This window comes from Engraulis encrasicolus, chromosome 6 (assembly GCF_034702125.1).
Source record: "Engraulis encrasicolus isolate BLACKSEA-1 chromosome 6, IST_EnEncr_1.0, whole genome shotgun sequence".
Lineage (NCBI taxonomy): Eukaryota > Metazoa > Chordata > Actinopteri > Clupeiformes > Engraulidae > Engraulis > Engraulis encrasicolus.
The window spans coordinates 51,183,868-51,204,762 of record NC_085862.1 but is presented as its reverse complement, the minus strand read 5'-3'; the positions used below and the strand labels follow the sequence as shown (position 1 = coordinate 51,204,762).

The following is a 20,895-nucleotide window of genomic DNA, read 5'->3' as shown; positions in this document are numbered from 1 at the left end:
TAAAAAAAAATTAGGGATAGAGATATGTGAGAATGGAATCTAGTTCTATGTAGTAGGCCTATCGGACTCGTGTCTCCCCCTGTTGTTGTCATATCAGTCAGCCTCTTTATATTGGACAAGAATCCCATGAGCAGGGATGCATCCACGGTTACCCAGAGTGAGAGTTGAGGGACTAACAGAGGTCCTTGTCTCATGCCTGCCCATGGATAATGAATCAGATGATGACTACTGTTAAGAGTCTCGTCTGACCACCCGACCACGACTCCGCCTCCCTCAATGGGGAATGGACGGAGGTTGAAGCCGACAAGTGCTGCTCACCAACAGTATGATTTTCGCAAAAAAATACCGCAATCATTTAGAAGTCGTTGACTTGGAAAAGGATAATTGCCTAATTGGTGCCCTCTTTTGCCACAAGCTCAACTCCACACCCGTGCTTCACGTTAAAATATACAATTTGATTGTGCTGTAGGTAAGTAAACAAGCAGCTCTGACATTAGTTCTAGCTTCAAATGCGCGTGGAACTTGTGTCCTCCTCACCTGGACCATAGAACTCGTGTCACCAATTAAACGCGACTGAAAATCAATAAGGAGAAGCTGTATGTCTTGTAAGCTACCTGTTTGTGGAGGCTAGCTAGCATGTTAGCTAATAATAACATGTTTCTAGTGTACCTAGTCCGTTTCATTTGTTTGACCTGTCGTGTGTTTTGTTGTTCATCACTCATTTTGGCTGATGCGGTGGCTCTGGTCTCATAAATCAATCTCAGCGTTCCATCGCAAAGGTGAACCAGAACCACTGGATACATTGTAGCACAATGCAATAACATCCTGTCAGTGGCGATGACAATATGTCTGTGGTTGACATGCTGTTGTTTGATGTTGTTATACACAGTGGGCGAGCTGAGAATATAATAATGATGAGGAGAAACAGCGAGGTTGAGGTTTGGTTGAGGCTCTGTTTGGTTTGTAGATCAACTTAAACAGACTGTTTCTCCAATGATGTACCCCCACACCCTTAAAAACTGAACTTATACATGTTCCAATTACCAAATACACTGCATTTTCTAAAGTCATTATAGGGTATTGCTGAGAATTATTGCTTACCTGTGAGCACTGTAATAGGCTACCCTGCTCTCATCTGACCTGGAGTAAAACATCCCACCATCCCACAGCACTAAAGTGTTTGCCACTTCATGGCGAGTGAGTTTGAGCTGGACTTCCGCAGCTGCAGGACATTGCCACCCATCAACAGGTCACCAGAGCAGGACACCATGGGGGAGAGAGTCATCAGGGACAGACATGGCACCACCAATGGTAAGGAGTCCTGTCTACGTTCGAATTGGAGTGAGTGAAATGCACGGCTAGCCCTGTTGGACATGTGTATCAGGTGCAGGTCCATTTACAAGAATACATGACAGGTGTATGTGCTCAATTACAGGTGTAATGACAGGTGTAACAGCAAAGTGTCTCACACAAGCTACCGTATCTGGCATTGTCTCCCTTTGCTGGGAAAGGGATACCTTTAAACACACTGCTCGTGGCCTAAACGGTAGTGTACATGCAGGTGTAAAAAAATGCACAATTGCAGGTACAAACGGTTGTAAACACATACGCTATATGCCTATAAAGGGAGTAGGTGTGAAGCAGGTGTTGGTCAGTCAGACTGGTGTCCTGGTTTGGGGTGCCCATAGCCAAGCTAGCAGGGAGGGACTATTCAGTGCAGATAACAGCTCTGTAGACACTGGCACCTGTTGTGAAGACTTGGCAGAGTTGAGGCAGTAGACTGACGGTATGGCGTGCAAGGATTTTAAAGGTAATTTTAACTCTGAGAACCGTACTATGCTAATTACCTTTGTAGTAGGTGGGTATGAGATGAGAGAGTTTGTTATGTGCATTTTGAAATGTTCTGAATCAGGCATGTGCAGATATTAAAGAATAACCCTGTGTGTTTCAATCTTGGTGGTGTGGCTGATGTTCCACCATAGGGCAGGTCAGTTTATTGGTACATCTAAAAAGAATTAGTGACTTATATAAAGCAGACATTTCTTGATAGTACCACAGCATGATGTATTCATAGTTGATAGTGCTGTGGTCTTGCATCATATCATAGTGGTGAGATGATAATGTTGATTGTCCGTCATTTATCCCCATCCTGAAATACAGTTACTGACAGGAGATGATCCATATACACATAAATGTGTGGTTGCTCAATCATGAGGGTAGAGCTCCAATCGAGGGCTTTTAATTCACACGGAATAAATTCTTCTTTATGGAAATGCGTCTCACGTCCTGCCTTTGAAAACCATGAGCACCATGTTGTGTGTCTGTGTTTTTGTCATTTTATGGTGCTGAGGGAGAGAAATTTAGAGAGAGCGAGAGAGAGAGAGAGATGAAAGAGAGACAAATTAAAAGGAGTCCATCTTTGCTGTGTTTCCCTGCACGTAGTGTGATATTCAACTTCATTTAATTCAAGGACAAAGGAAAATGAGCTTTATAAAACTCTGCTCTCTATAATTGTTTTGATCGAATGGAAGGAGTGAACAGAGTAGAGGAGTGAGAAGGAGAATGAGTTATAGAGACACCTGTTGCACTCAAGCATTCAAATGCTTGCTTGTCTTGTTATTATACAGCCATTATACATGTATTATACATCAAGAGTGCATGAAATCTGAATATTATACATTGTAAATCAACCACTATCCAACTGACCAGCTTCCATGGTCTGCTACACTGCATTTCAAAGTTTCAGACTTTGTCCCTAGATGCCCTGTGAGAAGCATGTCATGATAACCTCATATGAAGCACTACGCCAGTATATTGGCTTTAGTGCAAATATTTGCCTTTGCTATGCTGACTGGTCATCTACTACTGCAATAACATGTTGCAGCTCACTGGGCAGCAGTCTCTACTCTCTAGGAATAAACCAGAACAGGAGAAATGACGTTTGTGTCATCAGATTGCACAAATCCTGTGTTATGGACAGGGTTAGGGTTACTGTGACATTTTGCAGGTTCCAATGAAATGGCGTCATTGAAGAAATCATTACATCTCTGTCTGTGACAGATAGGAGGAGAGAGAGAGAGGCAGGTAAATGGTGAGTGGTTGTTCAACGTGTGTGTGTGTGTGTGTGTGTTTGTTTTGGCAGGTAAAATGGAGGTGGAACAGATCACCAGTAGAAAACTTCATTTGAAACAGGCGGCAGAGGTGAGAGTTTGGAGCCATAAACCTGTTTGTCATGATGAATAAGCTGTCACATTATTGCACAATCTACACAAACAAAAGAAAGCTACCCTCTTTCACTTCCACATGCACTGAAAAACCAGTATCGCCACTCATCGTACCGCTTCTGTGATTGGCTGTATTGCAGCATTACAAGTTCAAGTTTCCAGCCAACATTGTGTTTTGACCAATAATCATAAATATGGTACTACAGTACAGTCCTACACCCCATTGATTAGTGGGCTATTTGAATGCATGATAACACTGTTTGCAGCCTATGCCTTCTTTCTATTGCACCAAGTCCAGGCAGACAGATCATTATTAACTTTCTATGAAACACTTTTTGAAGGTGCTGAATTTTGGATGAGCGTTGCTGTCTAAAGCATAAACATTTACTGGCTCCTGTATACTAGTCAGCCCGGAGAAATGAATGCCTCCCTCTGGTTTTGATTTCCATTGTCGCTCCAAATCAGGGATAGAGATGTTTTCACCTGCACCTTTTCCCCTACCCTGCTTTTCCTGTATCCTTTGCATTTCACTCTCATATTGAATACGACTGATTATGTCCTTGTTGTTTGTAAGTCGCTTTGGCTTACTTAAGTGTTTTGTCTATTGTGTCAGCCTCAGTAGGATTAAGTACCTTGGAGTATGCCACTCCACCCTCCGCCTGCTCCACACCAGATCTGAGTCACGCTGCAGTGATAATGTTCTTTATTGTGTTAGTGTGTGTTAGTATGTTAGTGTGTGTGAGGTGTGAGTGGCAGAGTTCAGCTGAGGACACTCGGAGAAGAGGAGAGTGGAACTGATGCAGAGTGTAATCACAGACACACTGTATGGTCATATGACTGTTGGAATGTACATTATAGAGAACAGTATGGTACTTAGACTATCTGTGATTATTTCACTGTAACACTGCTTTACCCTCTGTCTCTCTGTCTCTCTCTCTCTCTCTCTCTCTCTCTCTCTCTCTCTCTCTCTGTCTGTCTGTCTGTCTGTCTCTGCCTCTCTCTCTCTCTCTCTCTCTGTCTGTCTGTCTCTCTCTCTCTCAGCACCTGAAGTCTGATCTGCTGCAGCATCTGGACTGCCATGTGAATGAGCTGCTGGACTGTTTGATTGAGGAGTCTGTGTGTTTGGATCCGCCACCTGCATTGCTGTCTGACAAGGAGAACAAGAAACTGAGGTGCCATAATTCCACCATGCACACCACACACAGCTACACACCTCACACAACTGCATCCTTCATCCTGTGATGAGTTAGGAGGCCATGAGGTGACCCCACTACACACTACACACCACACACGGCATCATCTCGTGATCAGCCAGTGCACAACCTCACTCACAGCTCCACTACACTTGAGGCTGCCAAACAACCCCACTCACTTTATGTGCCAAATATGTTATACTGTAGATATTGTATGTCAATATTGCTATTGTAGATATTGTACAGTATGTCAATATTGCTATGTCAAATGTGCAGTAACTACAATGTCCAACCTAATACCAACACTTTGAAGGCGTTTTTTCTCAATATCAGTGTTGGCATAGTTACTACACTTTTCCGTTGTAGGACAATAGTCGAGCCATCATGTAACCATACTAAAATCCTCACCAGTCACACGTGTCTACTGTAGATCAGACAACCCATCCCCCCCCCCCCCCCCCCCCCGCCCCACAACGGAGTCTACTGAACACCACACAACCCCACTAGTACTGCACCTCCACCCATCAAGTGTTCCTCAACCCCTTACATATTATGTTCTAATTTCTGCTCTTCTCACCACCCCCTCTACCTCTCTGCAGCAAGCAGGTCCGAGCCCCAGCCAGCCAGGGCAAAGTGTTTGTGTGCCGCCGCTCCCTACTTGAGTAAGTAAGGAAGTGCACTAAATATTTCTGACATGGTTTATTTTCATATGCTCAATCTCTGGATGAGTTTTGACTAGCCAAGCTGTGGCCGTAGCCCTCTCTTAGTTACCACAGCAAGTTGGGCTGTCACTATTTGTATGTATTACACCACAGAACATGGGAAACACACTGAACATTTCATAATTATACACCCTAAGAAAATTTCCCTGCAAAATAACGGCAGTTACTGGCAATTATATTTACCTGTAATTCTACTGTTATTTCACACCAAAAATCAAATACAGCTCATTGCTGTTTAATGTATCACAGTATATAACATTTTTTCAGCAGCAATTGAACTGTTAAATAACAGTACTCTACAGAAAAATAACAGTACATTTCAGTTAAAAAGTTGAATTGTACTGTGTGATGACAGGCAAATACTGGGTCATAGTTGTATTCATGAATATGGCCATGGCAACTTCCCACCCCACCCATCATTCTCCATAACTGTGGTACCCTGGCCATGTTACCACCCCACCCTCCCATCGTTCACCATGACTGGAGTGCCTTGAGCATGATACTATGGCGCAATGCTGTATTGGGAAAATGGTTTGCGGTGGTCCTTTGAAAGTGTGGGCATGAACAAAATGTCAGAGTACGCAGTGCTATGTTACAATGATAGTGTGCAAGGTGGGCTTTTTACTGTATCTCTTGATGAGCCAATGATGAATATAGCATTGGTCAGTCTTTAAAAAATGATTTTGCACCAAGTAGCACAGCAAACAAGCAGCACTACAAGCTAGCTCTCAAAGCAATGCCTAATTTGCAGCAGGCACATTATATGCCACAATGCCACAAATGATGCCACATACAGCAAGCTTTCACAAAGAGGAAAGTGTGCAAGCATGTAAGCAAGCTTGTAGGCAAGCTTGTAGGCAAACAAGTGCTATGCTGTGCCATGCAGGCCAGCCAGCAGGCAGGCAAGCAACTGAAGTATTGATAGTCCAGATTTATATACAGGTGCAAGAGTACCATGTGACCAGAGTCATCAGGCCCTTGGCAGGTGACGCCCGTAATTGAATAATGGCATAACAGCCCTACTCAGGTGAGGCCAGGCACTGATTAGCAGATTGGTTTAGATGGGGCTGCTTGTTGCAAGAGTGTTACAAGTTCTTAAAATGTTTCAGCCATTCACACTTTCATCACTATCAAAATGCATGTGCTACTCACACTTTGCTGCATCAAGCACTTTTTAAGTATTGCAGTTTCCTTAGATATTGTTTCATCATGCTTGATAGTATCAAATAATCTTTAACCAGTCAGAATGACTTCAGTTCTTCAGGTGGTATTGAAGTTTGATGGTGATCACGGACAAGTGGAGGATGAATGGGTTTCAATGGTGCTGCCTAAAATAACTTGTTATTTTCTAGAGATGCACCGGATCCGGTTCCAGTTCCGGATCCGGATCCGTCAGGATAATAGAGTTTTTCACAGGGTCCGGGTCCGGCAGGATCTTAAGCAGTGGATCCGGTATCCGGCATGTTACCTAAAAATCAGGGTCTGGTGCATGTCTAGCCTAGGCCTTTCAGTCTTTCACAACCCCAATCACTGCATGGAGTGAAATCCCTTTGGAAGCGGCTATTGAAGGCAGTGTGGCAATAAGCCAATGAGTCTAAACAATAGTTTACGCCAACGTAATAAAAAGGGCCCACGTGTGCGAGTAGACTATATGTTTCAACCCTTTTGTAGGATCCGGTATCCGGTTCCGGATCCGGTAGGATCTTATTCAGTGGATCTGGTATCCGGCAGGATCCTAAAAATCAGGATCCGGTGCATCTCTAGTTTTTTCCACAACGGCGAATACTGCTATTGTGCAGTACTTACTGTTTATGCTCAATATGTGACTCAAAGTAATATTTTCACAGTAGTTGTCTGTTTTTTCGAAAAGCAGTAGAATGCTGTTGCAGAATTTCCGTAAATAAACAGCTATTTGTTACAGTGTAGGACTGCTGGGACAGTGTTAACCAGATAACGTACATGTTCCACCAGTGGAACGCTGCAATAGTTGTTGAAAAGACTTAACTATTATAGTACTACAGTACTACGACATTACACCGGGCCTTTAGTAATACATTACGACTTGGTCATTGCCATTCTGGTAACATCAGGTTTATAACAGGGGCCATGTCTTAAAGGGATAAGAGTTTTGACTGACAAGCTAAGGCCACAGCTCTCTCTGCCCACAGTGTTGGCTTTAAAAAGTGAAGTGAGTATAGCCATTAGGAAGTTATTTTGGAAGTTCCCTTTCCTTGTGCTTGTTGTAACACAGAGGTCCGGCGGGAGTCAATCCCGGGCCAGAGAGAGAGTCTTTTGTAAACAAACAGATGTCTCTTAGAGTGTCTGGCTGGAGAGAGTAACCATAGCCATGCTAACCAGCAGTGTCTCAATGACTCCTCTCTCAGCGCCTCTCACACAGGAAGCCCATTGTAGTGGGAGCTAAGCAAGCCAGACTGACCCTGTTGCCGAGTGTGTGTGTGTGTGTGTGTGTGTGTGTGTGTGTGTGTGTGTGTGTGTGTGTGTGTGTGTGTGTGTGTGTGTGTGTGCGTGCGTGCGTGCGTGCGTGCGTGCGTGCGTGCGTGCGTGCGTGCGTGCGTGCGTGCGTGCGTGCGTGCGTGCGTGTGTGAATATACCAAAGAATGAGGGAGATAGAAAGGAGAGAGACACAAAGAGTGAAAGAGACAAAAGAAAACAACAAATGGAAGAAAATGGTTTTATTTTTATTTTATTTTATTTAAGGATCCCCATTACTTTGTGCCATAGCATTTTACTAGTCTTCTTCTTGGTCCTGTTGTTGACCGAAACAGATATTAGGTGAGCAAGTGAGCGAGTCTCCAACCCAGTGTCTTGTGTCCTGCAGTGAGCTGTTTGAGGTGAACCACATCCGCACCATCTACCACATGTTCATCGCCCTCCTCATCCTCTTCATACTCAGTACGCTCGTGGTGGACTTCATCGATGAGGGAAGGTGAGGCTCACGTTTCACAAGAAGTCATAATCATCTTTTTTATCATGGAAAACAGTATACAGGTTATACACAGGATGTGAAATTGCAGTGTTCGCTAGGCCCACAGTGTACACAACTCACTCACTCACTCACTCCATCCTTTCTCTCTCTCTCTCTCTCTCTCTCTCTCTCTCTCTCTCTCTCTCTCTCTCTCTCTCTCTCTCTCTCTCTCTCTCTCTCTCTCTCTCTCTCTCTCTTACTCTAACCCCCTCACTCTCAAAATAAAAATTCTAAGATTTATTGGCATGACCATTTAGAGCAGTGCTGGTAAAGCATTAGACACAAATGAATACTAAATTATGCTAAAAAGGGAAATTGATACTATATTTTAGTATATTAATGATGTTTTATATACTTATGACTATACTTGCTGCTTACTTGCTATATTCAATTTCTCTCTCTCCCCCAACATATTCTCCAGGCTGGTGCTCGAGTTTGACCTGCTGGTGTTTGCGTTCGGCCAGCTCCCCCTAGTGGTGTGTACGTGGCTGTGCATGTTCGTGTCCGCTCTGCTGGTTCCCTATGGCCTGTTTGGGCTGTGGGCGGGCGTGCACCCTGGCTGCAGCCACCCCGGCCTGTGGTGCTGCCTGATGGGCCTGCTCTTCCTGCTGCACCAGCTGCTGGCCCTGGGCCTCCTGCCCGCCTCCGTGGTGCTGCGTTACGGCCTGCCACCCGCATCACGCTTCATCATCATCATGGAGCAGGTACACCCAGTTCTCTTATTCTCCTCATTTACGCTTGGGGGCAGAGTTGTATAAATTAGCAATAGAACTACTCTTACAGAACTAGTGGTATGATATAACATGGTATCACCTTCGTGATATAATACTACTAGTTTTGTAATTACATATGTAAGAGTACTTCTAATTCTACTACATACTACTGCGGTTGCGGGTCATATCTTTCAACCTTGAAGAAGCATATGAAGACTTGTTGGTAACAAATATGTCTTGATTCATAATATATCCATCGCAGCTGTCATTACTTGGACAAATATTCATACTTTGTCATATTGCATCATGTGGAATGTGGTTCATCTGCAAATGTATCTGTGTTATTCTCCTGTGCTGTGTTTATTATTGTGGTAATGATTTTCATGAAATTACATGACATTGACAATGCTAGAAAGCCGAGTGTTAATAATCGGTTCATTCAGGTGACTTCAACTTGTTGGTCTCTCTGTAGGTGCGTCTGATGATGAAGGCTCACTCCTTCGTCAGGGAAAATGTACCCAAAGTCCTTGTGGCACAGAAGGACAAAAAAAGTATGTCATCATGGTGTCTCTCCTTCTGCTATGTGATACGGCACTCACTCAAAGCCATCAGTGGCTGGCTTCAAGCACTGCATTATGGTCCATGGTGACATTTTTGTGTAATCTCATGGTACCACATGATGGATATGGTGTGGTAGTGTGAATTTTTGCATAGACTGTTTAAATCATCCTGTGCCATTTGTGAAACACTTTGTCCACCGTGCCACAATGACCTGTGAAAAAAGAGGATTTTATACACTACGTTCTTTTGATTCAACTCTACACTGTGATTTCAACCATGTGGTTTTCGGGGCTAGTAGTCATTAGAGAGCATGTTTCCCCATTTCATTTTTTATAGGACCTAGTCTTGTTAACCCAAAACACAGTAGATGCTCAAAAGTGTCACCAAGTGACTTTAGAACCAGGACTGGAGACAATGAAGCCTGTGACAACATTTTTAGTAATCTATTACAAGCTATTTTGACCACAAGAGCCAAAATGAATATCTAACTCTGACCAGGAGAGGTTTGCTATAGTGGCATGAGGACTGATACTGTTACATCAAGGGGAATGCCAGGCCAAAATCATCAACAGTCCACTGGGCAAATCCCCTGTATGCCCTATGGCCAGTCCAGTCCTGAAGAGATGTACTTTTGGTCCAAAAATATTACTATTTCTAGTCTAAAATTCATAGCCATTGGCCATTCATCCACACAGTTTCATTGACAGTATGTGTACGAACAGGACATCATACCTCTTCATCTGTCTGTCTTGTTTGCTCCTCTCTCAGATGCTCTCATCATGCCTCAGCTCTCCCAGTATCTCTACTTCCTCTTCGCCCCCACACTCATCTACAGGGACCACTACCCCAGGTCAGTACTTGCATACTACACAACACTGCCCTAGATCAGTACCGTTTTCATACTACACAACACTGCCCTAGATCAGTACCGTTTTCATACTACACAACACTGCCCTAGATCAGTACCGTTTTCATACTACACAACACTGCCCTAGGTTAGTACCGTTTTCATACTACACAACACTGGCTCATGTCACTACTGTTTGCATACTACAACACTGCCCTAGATCAGTACCATTTGCATACTACAACACTGCCCTAGATCAGTACCATTTGCATACTACAACACTGCCCTAGATCAGTACTGTTTTCATACTACAACACTGCCCTAGATCAGTACTGTTTTCATACTACAACACTGCCCTAGATCAGTACTGTTTTCATACTACAAGACTGCCCCAGGTCAGTTGAGCACATGTACTACACAGCTTGAGCCTGCTTACTTCTACCCCAAGTCAGTACAACACACATACTACACAGCTACTACAGGGGATCAACCCACACATTCTGCACAGTCTATATACTGTAGTACATAGTTACTCCAGGGGAGCACAACACAGCCAGTAAACCACACAACTGCCCAAGTTCAGTTCAGTATACCCGATGCACTGTAGTTAACCCATTGATGCCTAAATCACCTGCTGAATGCTGAAGCCCTTGTTTGGAAAGTTGCCCTCAGCCTACAAAAACCTGAATATCTTAGCCTATCTGATGCACATAAAAACATGAAATAAGTTGCATTTAAATCCCAAGACCCTCATCTTGCATTAGAATGTGTTCATTCAGCTGTAACATACCAGTACCCACATTTTCATTAAAAAAGCTAAAATCTCAAGAGCCTGAATGCAGCGTATATGTGTCTCCAGGCGCCAAAGGTCAAACAACATATATGAATCATCAGGCTAAAATGGGTTAAGCAACAGTGGATTTTATCATCTTCATATTTCATGTATGTGCATACTGTATTTCATTGTACCAGCTGAAGTAAGCAAAATTTTATGACACACCTGGATATTCTACTGCGTCTAATCATCAGTAAACTAATTTGAAGACATGTTTTCCTTTCATCCTGATAGAAATCCAAACATCCGATGGAGCTACGTCGCCACAAAATTTTCTCAGGTTGGTTTTAGGTGTTAATGAATGCCCAATGTCATATACAATCTGAATACAACACCCTATTGCAATATACTAAACCAAGGTGACACTGTTCCCCTGTGCTGTAGTTTCTGGGCTGTCTGTTCTATGCGTACTACGTCTTTGTGAGACTCTGCATTCCGCAGTTCAGGAACATCAGTAATCAGATCTTTGACCCCAGAGCCATGGTGCTCTGCATCTTCAACTCCATCCTGCCTGGTAAGCACAAGCAGAAGGACCTTCACGGGAATCCCCTTTGATAAATGTATGATGTTCGTTATGTCTAACTGTTAGTAAAACTTGAGTTTTTCTTCTACTTCAGACATGTAAAAGTTGTATCTTTTACCTGACATGTTTTGACGGTAGCCTATAGATTCCGTCTTCATCATAGGGTCTCACGGATGTTGATGCGTGACGTTCTTTAATCTGCCTTGTTTGTCTGTCTCGGGTGTTCAATTCTGTCCTCCAAGTGTGTGGATTCTCTCCTTTTTGTGTAGAAAAAGCAAAACATCTGTCCTCTCAAGATGTGTGGTCTTTTGTTGTTGTTTGTCACAGCACCGAGAAATTGAAAAAAGGAAGCAAACGGATAATGTTATTATGGTGAATACAAAAAAAACTTTTTGATGTTCTGCAGAATGTCAATACTGTTATTGTAGTCATTATTGATGGTTGAATGCCTGAATAGAAGTTATTTATTGGGTAAAGTGTGTGTGTGTGTGTGTGTGTGTGTGTGTGTGTGTGTGTGTGTGTGTGTGTGTGTGTGTGTGTGTGTGTGTGTGTGTGTGTGTGTGTGTGTGTGTGTGTGTGTGTGTGTGTGTGTGTGTGTGTGTGTGTGCAGGTGTGCTGGTTCTTTTCCTGGCCTTCTTTGCCTTCCTGCACTGCTGGCTCAATGCCTTTGCAGAAATGCTGCGCTTTGGAGACAGAATGTTCTACAAGGTAAAGAGGTGGAAAATAGTGGCATACTAAATCTTTGTAATGTGCGTTGTCCCTGTCAAAATAAAGTCAAACTTTAAGGGATTGCAGTGCTTACTAGTATATTTATGTATGTTCTAGATACTCCACCTGTTCTCTGAGACTTCACTTATCTTTACTCATATAGGCTGTATAGGACATTGATAAATGTTGTCTCCTTAGCATTGTAATGTGTCCCAAATATTTAATGATGACATGTAATCGACATGTCATCGCATATTCTGATATTCTGAGTGTGTTACAATATGCGACCTTGCCTCCTCCACTTGTCTCCTCGTACCAGGAAGTAATATGTCATGATGACATCACTGACAAGGGCATTATATTTCAATATCTTGCAAAAGCTCAATTGTAAAGTCTTTTTCTCATTTGCAATTGGGATGGTGAATGAAAAACAGTCCCTCAAAAGTTGTTGTGGCTAGGCTGACAGCTGGGAAACGTAATCATTTTCTCCACGGAGGAGGGGCCAGGAGGCGGGACGAGGAGACAAGCACAAGTGGAGGAGGCAAGGTTGCATATTGTAACGCACTCTCTGTCTCCTTTTTGATCCCCTGTGTCTATAGGACTGGTGGAACTCCACCTCATTCGCCAATTACTATCGCACATGGAATGTTGTGGTCCATGATTGGCTGTTCTACTATGCTTACCGGGACTTCCTGTGGGTAAGTTGCTGATGATGGCTGACTGACACCTCCATCGTCCAATGGTAAATCATGAATGATTAATAGAATAACCCAGAGCAACACATTGATTTGATTTAGTCTATTGAAAGGGAAGCATGCTTAATTGGAATACTAGACTGATTTATGGTTCTTCATGAACCGGGGCATACTGAAATGGTAAAAGAGTTGGCATTGGGACCGTAGAACTGTAGGTTTGAATTGGAAGAATGAGGGGGGTTAATATTAGCCTGGGCAAAAGTCGACTGTTGACTCCATCACACAGTCTGGCGAAAGCTAAGAGGAATACGTCTCTGTGGAGGGTGGGAGATGGTCTGATCTTACTCTGCCATTTAACTTACTCTACCCCATATTGTGCTTTATTAGCATGACTGTTGCATAGGGTGACCAGATTTTTGAAGTCTGATACCGGGACACTTTGTGCTTGACTGAAGGACAATATTTGGCGGGTGGGTCTGGGGGTCCTCCTCCAGAAATAAAATGTATTTTTTAGATGCAATTTCCTGCATTTTGATCAGTTTTAGAGGGAGGAATGACAAATCGCATTAGACTTTCTATACAAGTGCTTGCTGCCATTAATTGTGGTAGGTAAACATGTAATATTTTCCATATATTTACCCTATTTACATGTAGCGCAATGTAGCGGGTGGCCAAAACCGGGACATATTTGTGTCCTGACAGAGTTTGCTTGGGACCTGGGACACACAACTCCAAACCGGGACTGTCTGGTCACCCTACGATATAATGTCGCAAAAGCATACAAATAATAAAACAAAAGTGTGAATAGTGTTACCTTAACCAATCAGTAACGGACTTCGTGAGTGAGTTCTGCGTCACCAGTCTCAACTGTTTGCTGATTGGCTAAACAGTGAGTGAACCGAGCTTGGAGGCTTTTACCAGATGATGTGCAGAGTCAAAATCTTTGGGTGGAGTACATAGGATGGCGTTGCCAGGCTAGGTCAATATTGCCCACAGTGCTCGCTATATATGGCATAAGTGACCTTAAGCAAGGTATCTAACCCCATATTGCTCCTAATGGACTGTACCCTAAACGCACAATGATGCAAGTCCTGGAAAGGCTTAGCCAAGTGTCACATAATATAATGAAGTGTCTGCCATGGTCCAATAGTTTGGCAGTTCATCTTGAGACTGGAAGGTTCAAATCCTGTACCAGTAGGAATCATGTGGGTGGTCCTTACGCCGCATTGCTCCAGGGACTGTAGCCAATGCCCTGTACCTAAACCAATGTAAAGTCATTTTTGCATAATGTAACGTAGCCTCTTACTGCAGCAGGGGTCGCCAGCGACCCTATTCACTTGCTGAAAATGCTTAACTACATCATAACAACATTGCTATGACATTACAGAGAGCCATAGTGCTGCGCTAAGGGGTTTTAAGGTCATCTGCGCTAGATCGCCAATCAGGGTTCGAGCCCGTAACCTGCAGACAACGCTCCAGCTTGAGCATGGGAAGCACCGTACGATACAGCTGAGCTAAAGGTCCAGACTGATAGCTCAACGCTACCGATAAGCTTCGGGAGGGAGGTTTATTAACATTCTATGATGAACTGTGCTAGTTGCCATCCGTTACACATCAAATCTGTAAAAGTGCAAAAGTGGGTAGCACTTAATTTTGATGGGGCTTTAAGTGTACTTACTCATTGGGTACAGTGGAATAAGTGGTGTAATAACAAGTAAGTACAACTGTATTACATGCTATTACATCGTATTTTGTTTGTATCTACATACCATAATGACAATAGTGACCATGATGTACTATGAAGTGGATTTATAATACTTTGCCAAAGTGATGAATTCTTCCAGGGAGGCAAGGGGCTGAACTGAGGCCCAAGGCACCCTTGGTATGTAGATCCACAAAATACACATTGTGAGCACAGTGTAACAGCATGTGCTACAGTTGTACTTACATGTTATTACACCAATTATTCCACTGCACCTAATGAGTAAGTGCATTGTAGTTAAAGCCCCATTAAAAATCAAGTGTTACCTGAAAGTGTAACAATGTAATGTAATGTAACTAATTGCTCTTGCCTCTTCTCTCTGTAGCTGACGGAGAAGCGTTTTCGTACGGGCGCCATCTTCTTTGTGTTCACGGTGTCTGCTGGGGTTCATGAGTACATCTTGGCTATCTGCTTCGGCTTCTTCTACCCCGTACTCTTCTGCCTCTTCATGTGCTTCGGCAGTAAGTCCCGCATCACTCACTGAATTTCAGTACAAATAAAATATTTACTATATCATTCCATAAATAAATTACTCAACAAATGCTGCATAAACGCTCTACACATAGTCTTCTGGGTCTTTATGCATTTCGACAGCAAGTGTTCAACTCCATCACTAAATCACAATGTAATAACTGACAACATCAATCTCTCAACAAAGGCTCCCTAAATTACTAATACAGTAGTCTAGATTTGTACTTCAGCAGTTAGTTATCCATCTCTCATTAAATCAATCTACTTAACAATTTATGGCATGAACACTCTCTCTCTCACACACACACACACACACACACACACACACACACACACACACACACACACACACACACACACACACACACACACACACACACACACACACACACACACACACACACTACATCAGCCTTTGTTTAGCTTTGTGCGTCTTTGGGAGTAAGTGCTCAATCATCCACTAAATCATGATATAATTTACTGATTAAATGTATTCTCCCTCAATACTTATTAATTAAATCACTTCCTAAATCAGCCTGTAAATACTCCAATCAGTCATACTCTAGTGGTGCTAGATTAGAAATATGGAGGTTGTGAGTTCGAATCCCACTCGGACCCATGTTGATTTTCGAAATTATATCATATGCAGTGTTCCTTAGCCAACTTAAAATACCATGTATGTCATTTAGTATATCCCCAAAATGCGGAGCTACAACACTTTCAAGATGGCCGAATCCAAGATGGCTCAATTGTTTGGCCCATAACTTCTGACTGGGTGGATGGATTTTTCCAACATTTTGTTTAGCTTTGTTTTCTCAATAGTACTTTGTTTTTAATTTAGGTATAGAGATATCAAAAATTAAACTGCTCAGCTCTGCCCCAAAAGGCAAGCCCGCTTCCAGCATTTTCTGCGAGAATGCAATCTAGTTCATCCACAAATCACTGGATAAATGGCTCCCTAATACACTCTCTAAACACGCTCTAGAGCACTGCATTAGTCTTTGTCTACAAGCACCAGCCACTGTTTGTTTTGACACCAGAGGGCAAGACAAGGTTTTAATTGATGGTTTCTGCTTTTGAGGCAAAACAAAAACAACAGACTGAGGAAATGTAATACCCGTGAAAACTGAAAACGGCAAGCATTTCACTCACTGTTTATACGTCTTGGGGCGTTATAAGTTAGAGAGAGAGGCTCTATCTGTGCCGTGTGCATAATTATGGTGATTGATGCAGGAATGAAAGCACTCTGGTGCATTGGATCTAATTGGCAACGCAAGGCAGCTTTTTATTTGTTCAGCATATTTCCAAGCCTGAGGAATAATTTGAATAGACTCAAAAAGCCACTTTGAGATGCAAACGCTGCCGTAGGTAATAGCTGTATTGTAAGATTTAATACAGAGGAGAAAGTTGTAAGTAGGAGTGAAATGCACCGTGTTTTGTTCTGCTGTGCTGCATCATCTACACTTTGTATGTTACTGATTATGTCCTCTTTCGTGATGAGAAAAGCATCTTCTAAATGTAATGCAATGCAATAATGTGGTTATAGCAGGAATGTGCATTCAAAGCTTTACTGAATTACAGAAAACACAACATGGCCCCAGTCATCTACAAGTCATTATATGGGCAGTTACCGTGTGTAGAGTATGTGTGTGCATGTGTCTGAGAAAGACTAGACTGTCATTCTGGCTGAAGTTTGTCATCACTCAGCAGTGATGATGTTCACCATCAAGTTAGCACATCCAATACAGCACAAACACAGTGCACATTCTGAGCAGAGGAGAATGAATGACATAAGTAATTTGCACTGGTGTCATCTTGGATGCCTACCACAGGAATTAGCATTTGAAACTTTTTCTACAATGTCTGTCGTCCAAGATGTGATGACTGCAGCAACATGCATCTTCAAATTTTGAAGAACTACACATGCAAAACACACATGTACAGTCAACATGGACCAAATGGCTCACTCATTGCACATCCAGTTGAAGACAATATTATTAGCCCCTTCCTGAATTAGACATCTGTCTTGATTTCTCAGTCAGAATGTCCATTATTAACAATTTTCTGTTATTCTGGAAACATATATACTATGTAGATAATGTCCAATAAGTAGATTTTTTTAACACCAAGTTTAAACAAAAAAGGCCAAAAATGATTAGCAGCCTAGGCATTACTAGTCAATACTATACCCTTTCTGAATCAAAACTGGCAACAGGCTCTTGGATTAGTTGTTAACTAGGTTGGCACATGTCTTCCTAGGGCTTTTAGGCCATATCCATTGCAAATTGTTCTAGCTGGTCCAAATTGCACAGATGTTGAGCATGGACATTCATTTTCAGCACCCATCATTTTTCCAAAGGATTGATGTCTTCACCACTCTATGATCATGGTTTTAATATTCTAGAAGATATTAAACATTGTAACATGGTTTACATGATATATTGGAGGCCCTTTGTGGTGCCTTGCACAGATGCACTGCACAGGTCCTGTAGAAACGCACACAAAGGTTGACTGTGCCCAATGTGTCATGGTGTTTCTCCCTGCAGTGATGTTCAACTTCATCCTGCATGACCGCCGCAAGGGCCCCATCTGGAACATCATCATGTGGACGTCTCTGTTCCTGGGCCAGGGGGTCATCATCTGCCTCTACTCCCAGGAGTGGTATGCACAGCAGTACTGCCCCATACACCAGGTACACAATCACATTACATTACACTTTACACTCACTCACATTACAGTACACTACATCAAAACAGTACAGTAACATTAAGCTATATTACATTATATTACATTACATTACATTACATTACAGTGTAATACCCAAGGAGTGGTATGTCCAACAGTACTGCCCCATATACAGTACCAGGTACACATTGATGTACATTTACGTCAAATTACACCATCACCTATTCTCGAACTGACTGATATGTTCAGTCCATATTCTGTATTCTATATTCCGAGTTACATATTCCACATTCTGTTTTCCATATTGATTCCATATTCTCTATTTCATATTCTGTATTCCATATTGTCTCCGTATCCTGTGCTCCATATCTTGTATTCCGTATTCCATTTCCCAGCCGAATCTCTTGGAGCTGCTGAGGCCGCGGTCCTGGACCTGTCATGGGATGGATCCACACACAGAGCATTCTGGGAGATCCTGAGTCACAGGAACGAGAGCGTGAGACACACCAGCACATCAAACACTATCATGTGGGGCAAAGCACAGACTGGCTGTACTGTTTAAAGCTCTTTCAGGTGCTCAATGCTTCACAGTCCCATACTCTGGACAGCATTAAGCCTTCTGAGGAGTGGTCACAGCACCAAGGTTGCACATCGCTGTTTTCAAGCAGAAATACCACCCCTCTGAACTTTCTAAAGAAGGCTTCAGCTCCTACTCTTTATGGCATCTAAAAGGGGAGGATATGTGATTGATGTATACCTTTGTAATCATTTTCAAATTCTTACTGCCAATCATTTCAGGTTTACACATGGAAGTCTTAACCTTCTATTGCTGTACAATTTCAGAACGCAGTAACTCGAAAATGGTCGAAATTGGATTTATATCGGAAATGGGCTCTACAATACCTTCTTTGTCTTGTGTCAAAAAAAGTTGGTCCAACTGTCCCGTTTCAGACAAAAAAAATACTAAAACGGAGGTTACGCCACTTTTTTGTTTTATGAGGTTATGTCTTCTTACAAGCCAAAAACACAGTAAGTCACGTGTAGTTGCTGCACTTACCATTGAATCAATGGTTTGGGAGTAGTCAGTAATACCACAACAGAATGCAGAACGTATTTTCAGGTGAAAAGTCATGAGAATTTTTTGTTATTTATTTAGTTTAGGTTTAAGTATTATATGGAAGTGTCATCATCACTTTATCTCCAACACAGTTGCCTGGCCATAAAGGAAACTTAAAAGCCTTTTTTCTCAGTTTACCAGCAAGCTAAGATACTGCGTTCTGAAATTGTAGGGCAGTATAGTGTGCTACATTACAGGGACTCTAATGCAGATTACTGTGGTCGTCACACAGCAGGTGTAATGCAGGTTCTCCATATAGTAGATCAGGATTTATTTGTGTTGCCAGTGTTGCAAAGCACAATCAGAAGCAATCAGGTTTGGCATACGATCCTGAGGTCCTTTTTCTCAAGAGCAATAATGAAAACTGATCACGAATGGCACAATCCCATCGCTCCCCTTATTGTTGCCACCAACAGCTGCCAGTCCAGGTTCCCCAGCCATTATGGCTTGATGGACACATCACCTCTGTGACCTTACTTCTATCTGGACTCAGAGATGTCATCTTTTTAAAATTCAACCGGATTATATCAGAGGACGTTTCTGTTCACACAGGCAAGTTTTGTATTTTGTACATACATCAATACGTGATTATTTTGCTATTAATATTTTTGCAGCTGTGTACAGCTCTTCGTTTTATATGTGCTGTTTAGTGATTTAATGGTCCTCCTCGATGAGCCGGCAATGTTGATATGTACATGCAGTACTCATGATCGCCACCAGGTGGCAACACAAGAGTATTCTTTCTTGTGGAAGATGAATTCCATAGTATCCATGCATTCCATGATGGACTTGAACCGAAGTGAAGTCAAGTGACTTTGTGTCTTCATAGTAATTCAAGAGGTGTAGTAACACAGGACTATATGTTTTGCCATTGTGCTTCCTGCGTATGTGTCTATGAGAGAGGTCTATCCGGTCACCATGCATCCTTCTAATGGGTTATAGACTACCTCAAGCATAAGTCTGCGTTGTTGCAATGTACTGTAATAACTGTGATGAAATCATTTTTGTAAATTACATTCTGTAAATTGTATTTTTGTAAACAGGAAAATGTATTTTCTCTCTATGATGTGACTATGTGTCTCCTAATGACTAAGCTGGTTGATTACCAGTATACGAATGAAACAGGTATTGCCTTTTTAGTGTAGGAATACACTGTTGTGCGTAACATCAAAGTGAGATATTTGTGCCTGAAGTTTCACTATTTATTTATTTATTTTTCTTTATCTGGAGAAGAAACAAATCAAGTGAACGTTTCAGAAAAGCTCTAAGCTTTGTTCTTTCAGTTCTGCATATGCTTGCGATGCGAAAGGAGCATACACATTTTTTGTGTAGAGCTGCTAAGATTGCCTTTTTACGGCTTTATTGTCAGAATGTGATATGCAGTGCAGAAGATGAAAATTGAAAACAGTGTAATTTATTGTACTACTGGCACTCAGGCTAAATGTTTTGACCATCGCTTAACTCTTCTTGTATTGCAACATTGTCACTTTGGTATTATATTGTTCCATTTTATCTTTTGTAAAATCAAATTGATCATTGATTACTGAAAACCATAATAAATAGGTTTGGTGAATGGCTTGTCATGTCATTGGTCTAATGTGATCTTGTGAGGGATTAATTATAGTGTGCAGACACAAAGACATTTTTTGGGGATAAAAATACTAATCGCAGTCATAGTCTCTTGAGATCACAGATTTGGATAATCTACTTACACTAAGATATGGAGTAAAACACCCGGCTTGTGTTTGTTGTCAATTGCACTATATACAGTACAAACGCTATGAATGCGAAGTCTTGAAGGCACTATCATCCCACTCCAACTCTTCCATCGACATCAACTTGGTTCCAACCTT

The 20,895-nt window shown here is 42.2% G+C and overlaps 1 protein-coding gene across 1 annotated transcript; it reads left to right on the top strand.

The window, feature by feature from the left end:
• Positions 1–299: 299 nt before the first annotated feature.
• Positions 300–20,544, top strand: soat1 (sterol O-acyltransferase 1). Its single transcript, XM_063201906.1, has 16 exons — positions 300–469; positions 1,170–1,311; positions 3,143–3,201; positions 4,266–4,396; positions 5,017–5,079; positions 7,979–8,086; positions 8,547–8,829; positions 9,311–9,389; positions 10,168–10,249; positions 11,316–11,361; positions 11,466–11,595; positions 12,215–12,312; positions 12,912–13,010; positions 15,095–15,230; positions 17,787–17,932; positions 18,321–20,544. The coding sequence occupies exons 2-16, from the start codon at positions 1,191–1,193 to the stop codon at positions 18,402–18,404; spliced, it is 1,665 nt and encodes a 554-aa protein (XP_063057976.1). The 5' UTR covers positions 300–469; positions 1,170–1,190; the 3' UTR covers positions 18,405–20,544.
• The last annotated feature ends 351 nt before the right edge of the window (positions 20,545–20,895 follow it).

What these genes read in the sequence shown, in the direction of transcription:
- soat1 (XM_063201906.1), top strand. Translation starts at nt 1,191, where the DNA reads ATGGCGAGTGAGTTTGAGCTGGACTTCCGCAGCTGCAGGACATTGCCA. An exon ending in ATTTGAAACAGGCGGCAGAG is followed by an intron (nt 3,202 to 4,265) that starts GTGAGAGTTTGG and finishes TCTCTCTCTCAG; the next exon opens with CACCTGAAGTCTGATCTGCT. An exon ending in GGCACAGAAGGACAAAAAAA is followed by an intron (nt 9,390 to 10,167) that starts GTATGTCATCAT and finishes CTCCTCTCTCAG; the next exon opens with ATGCTCTCATCATGCCTCAG.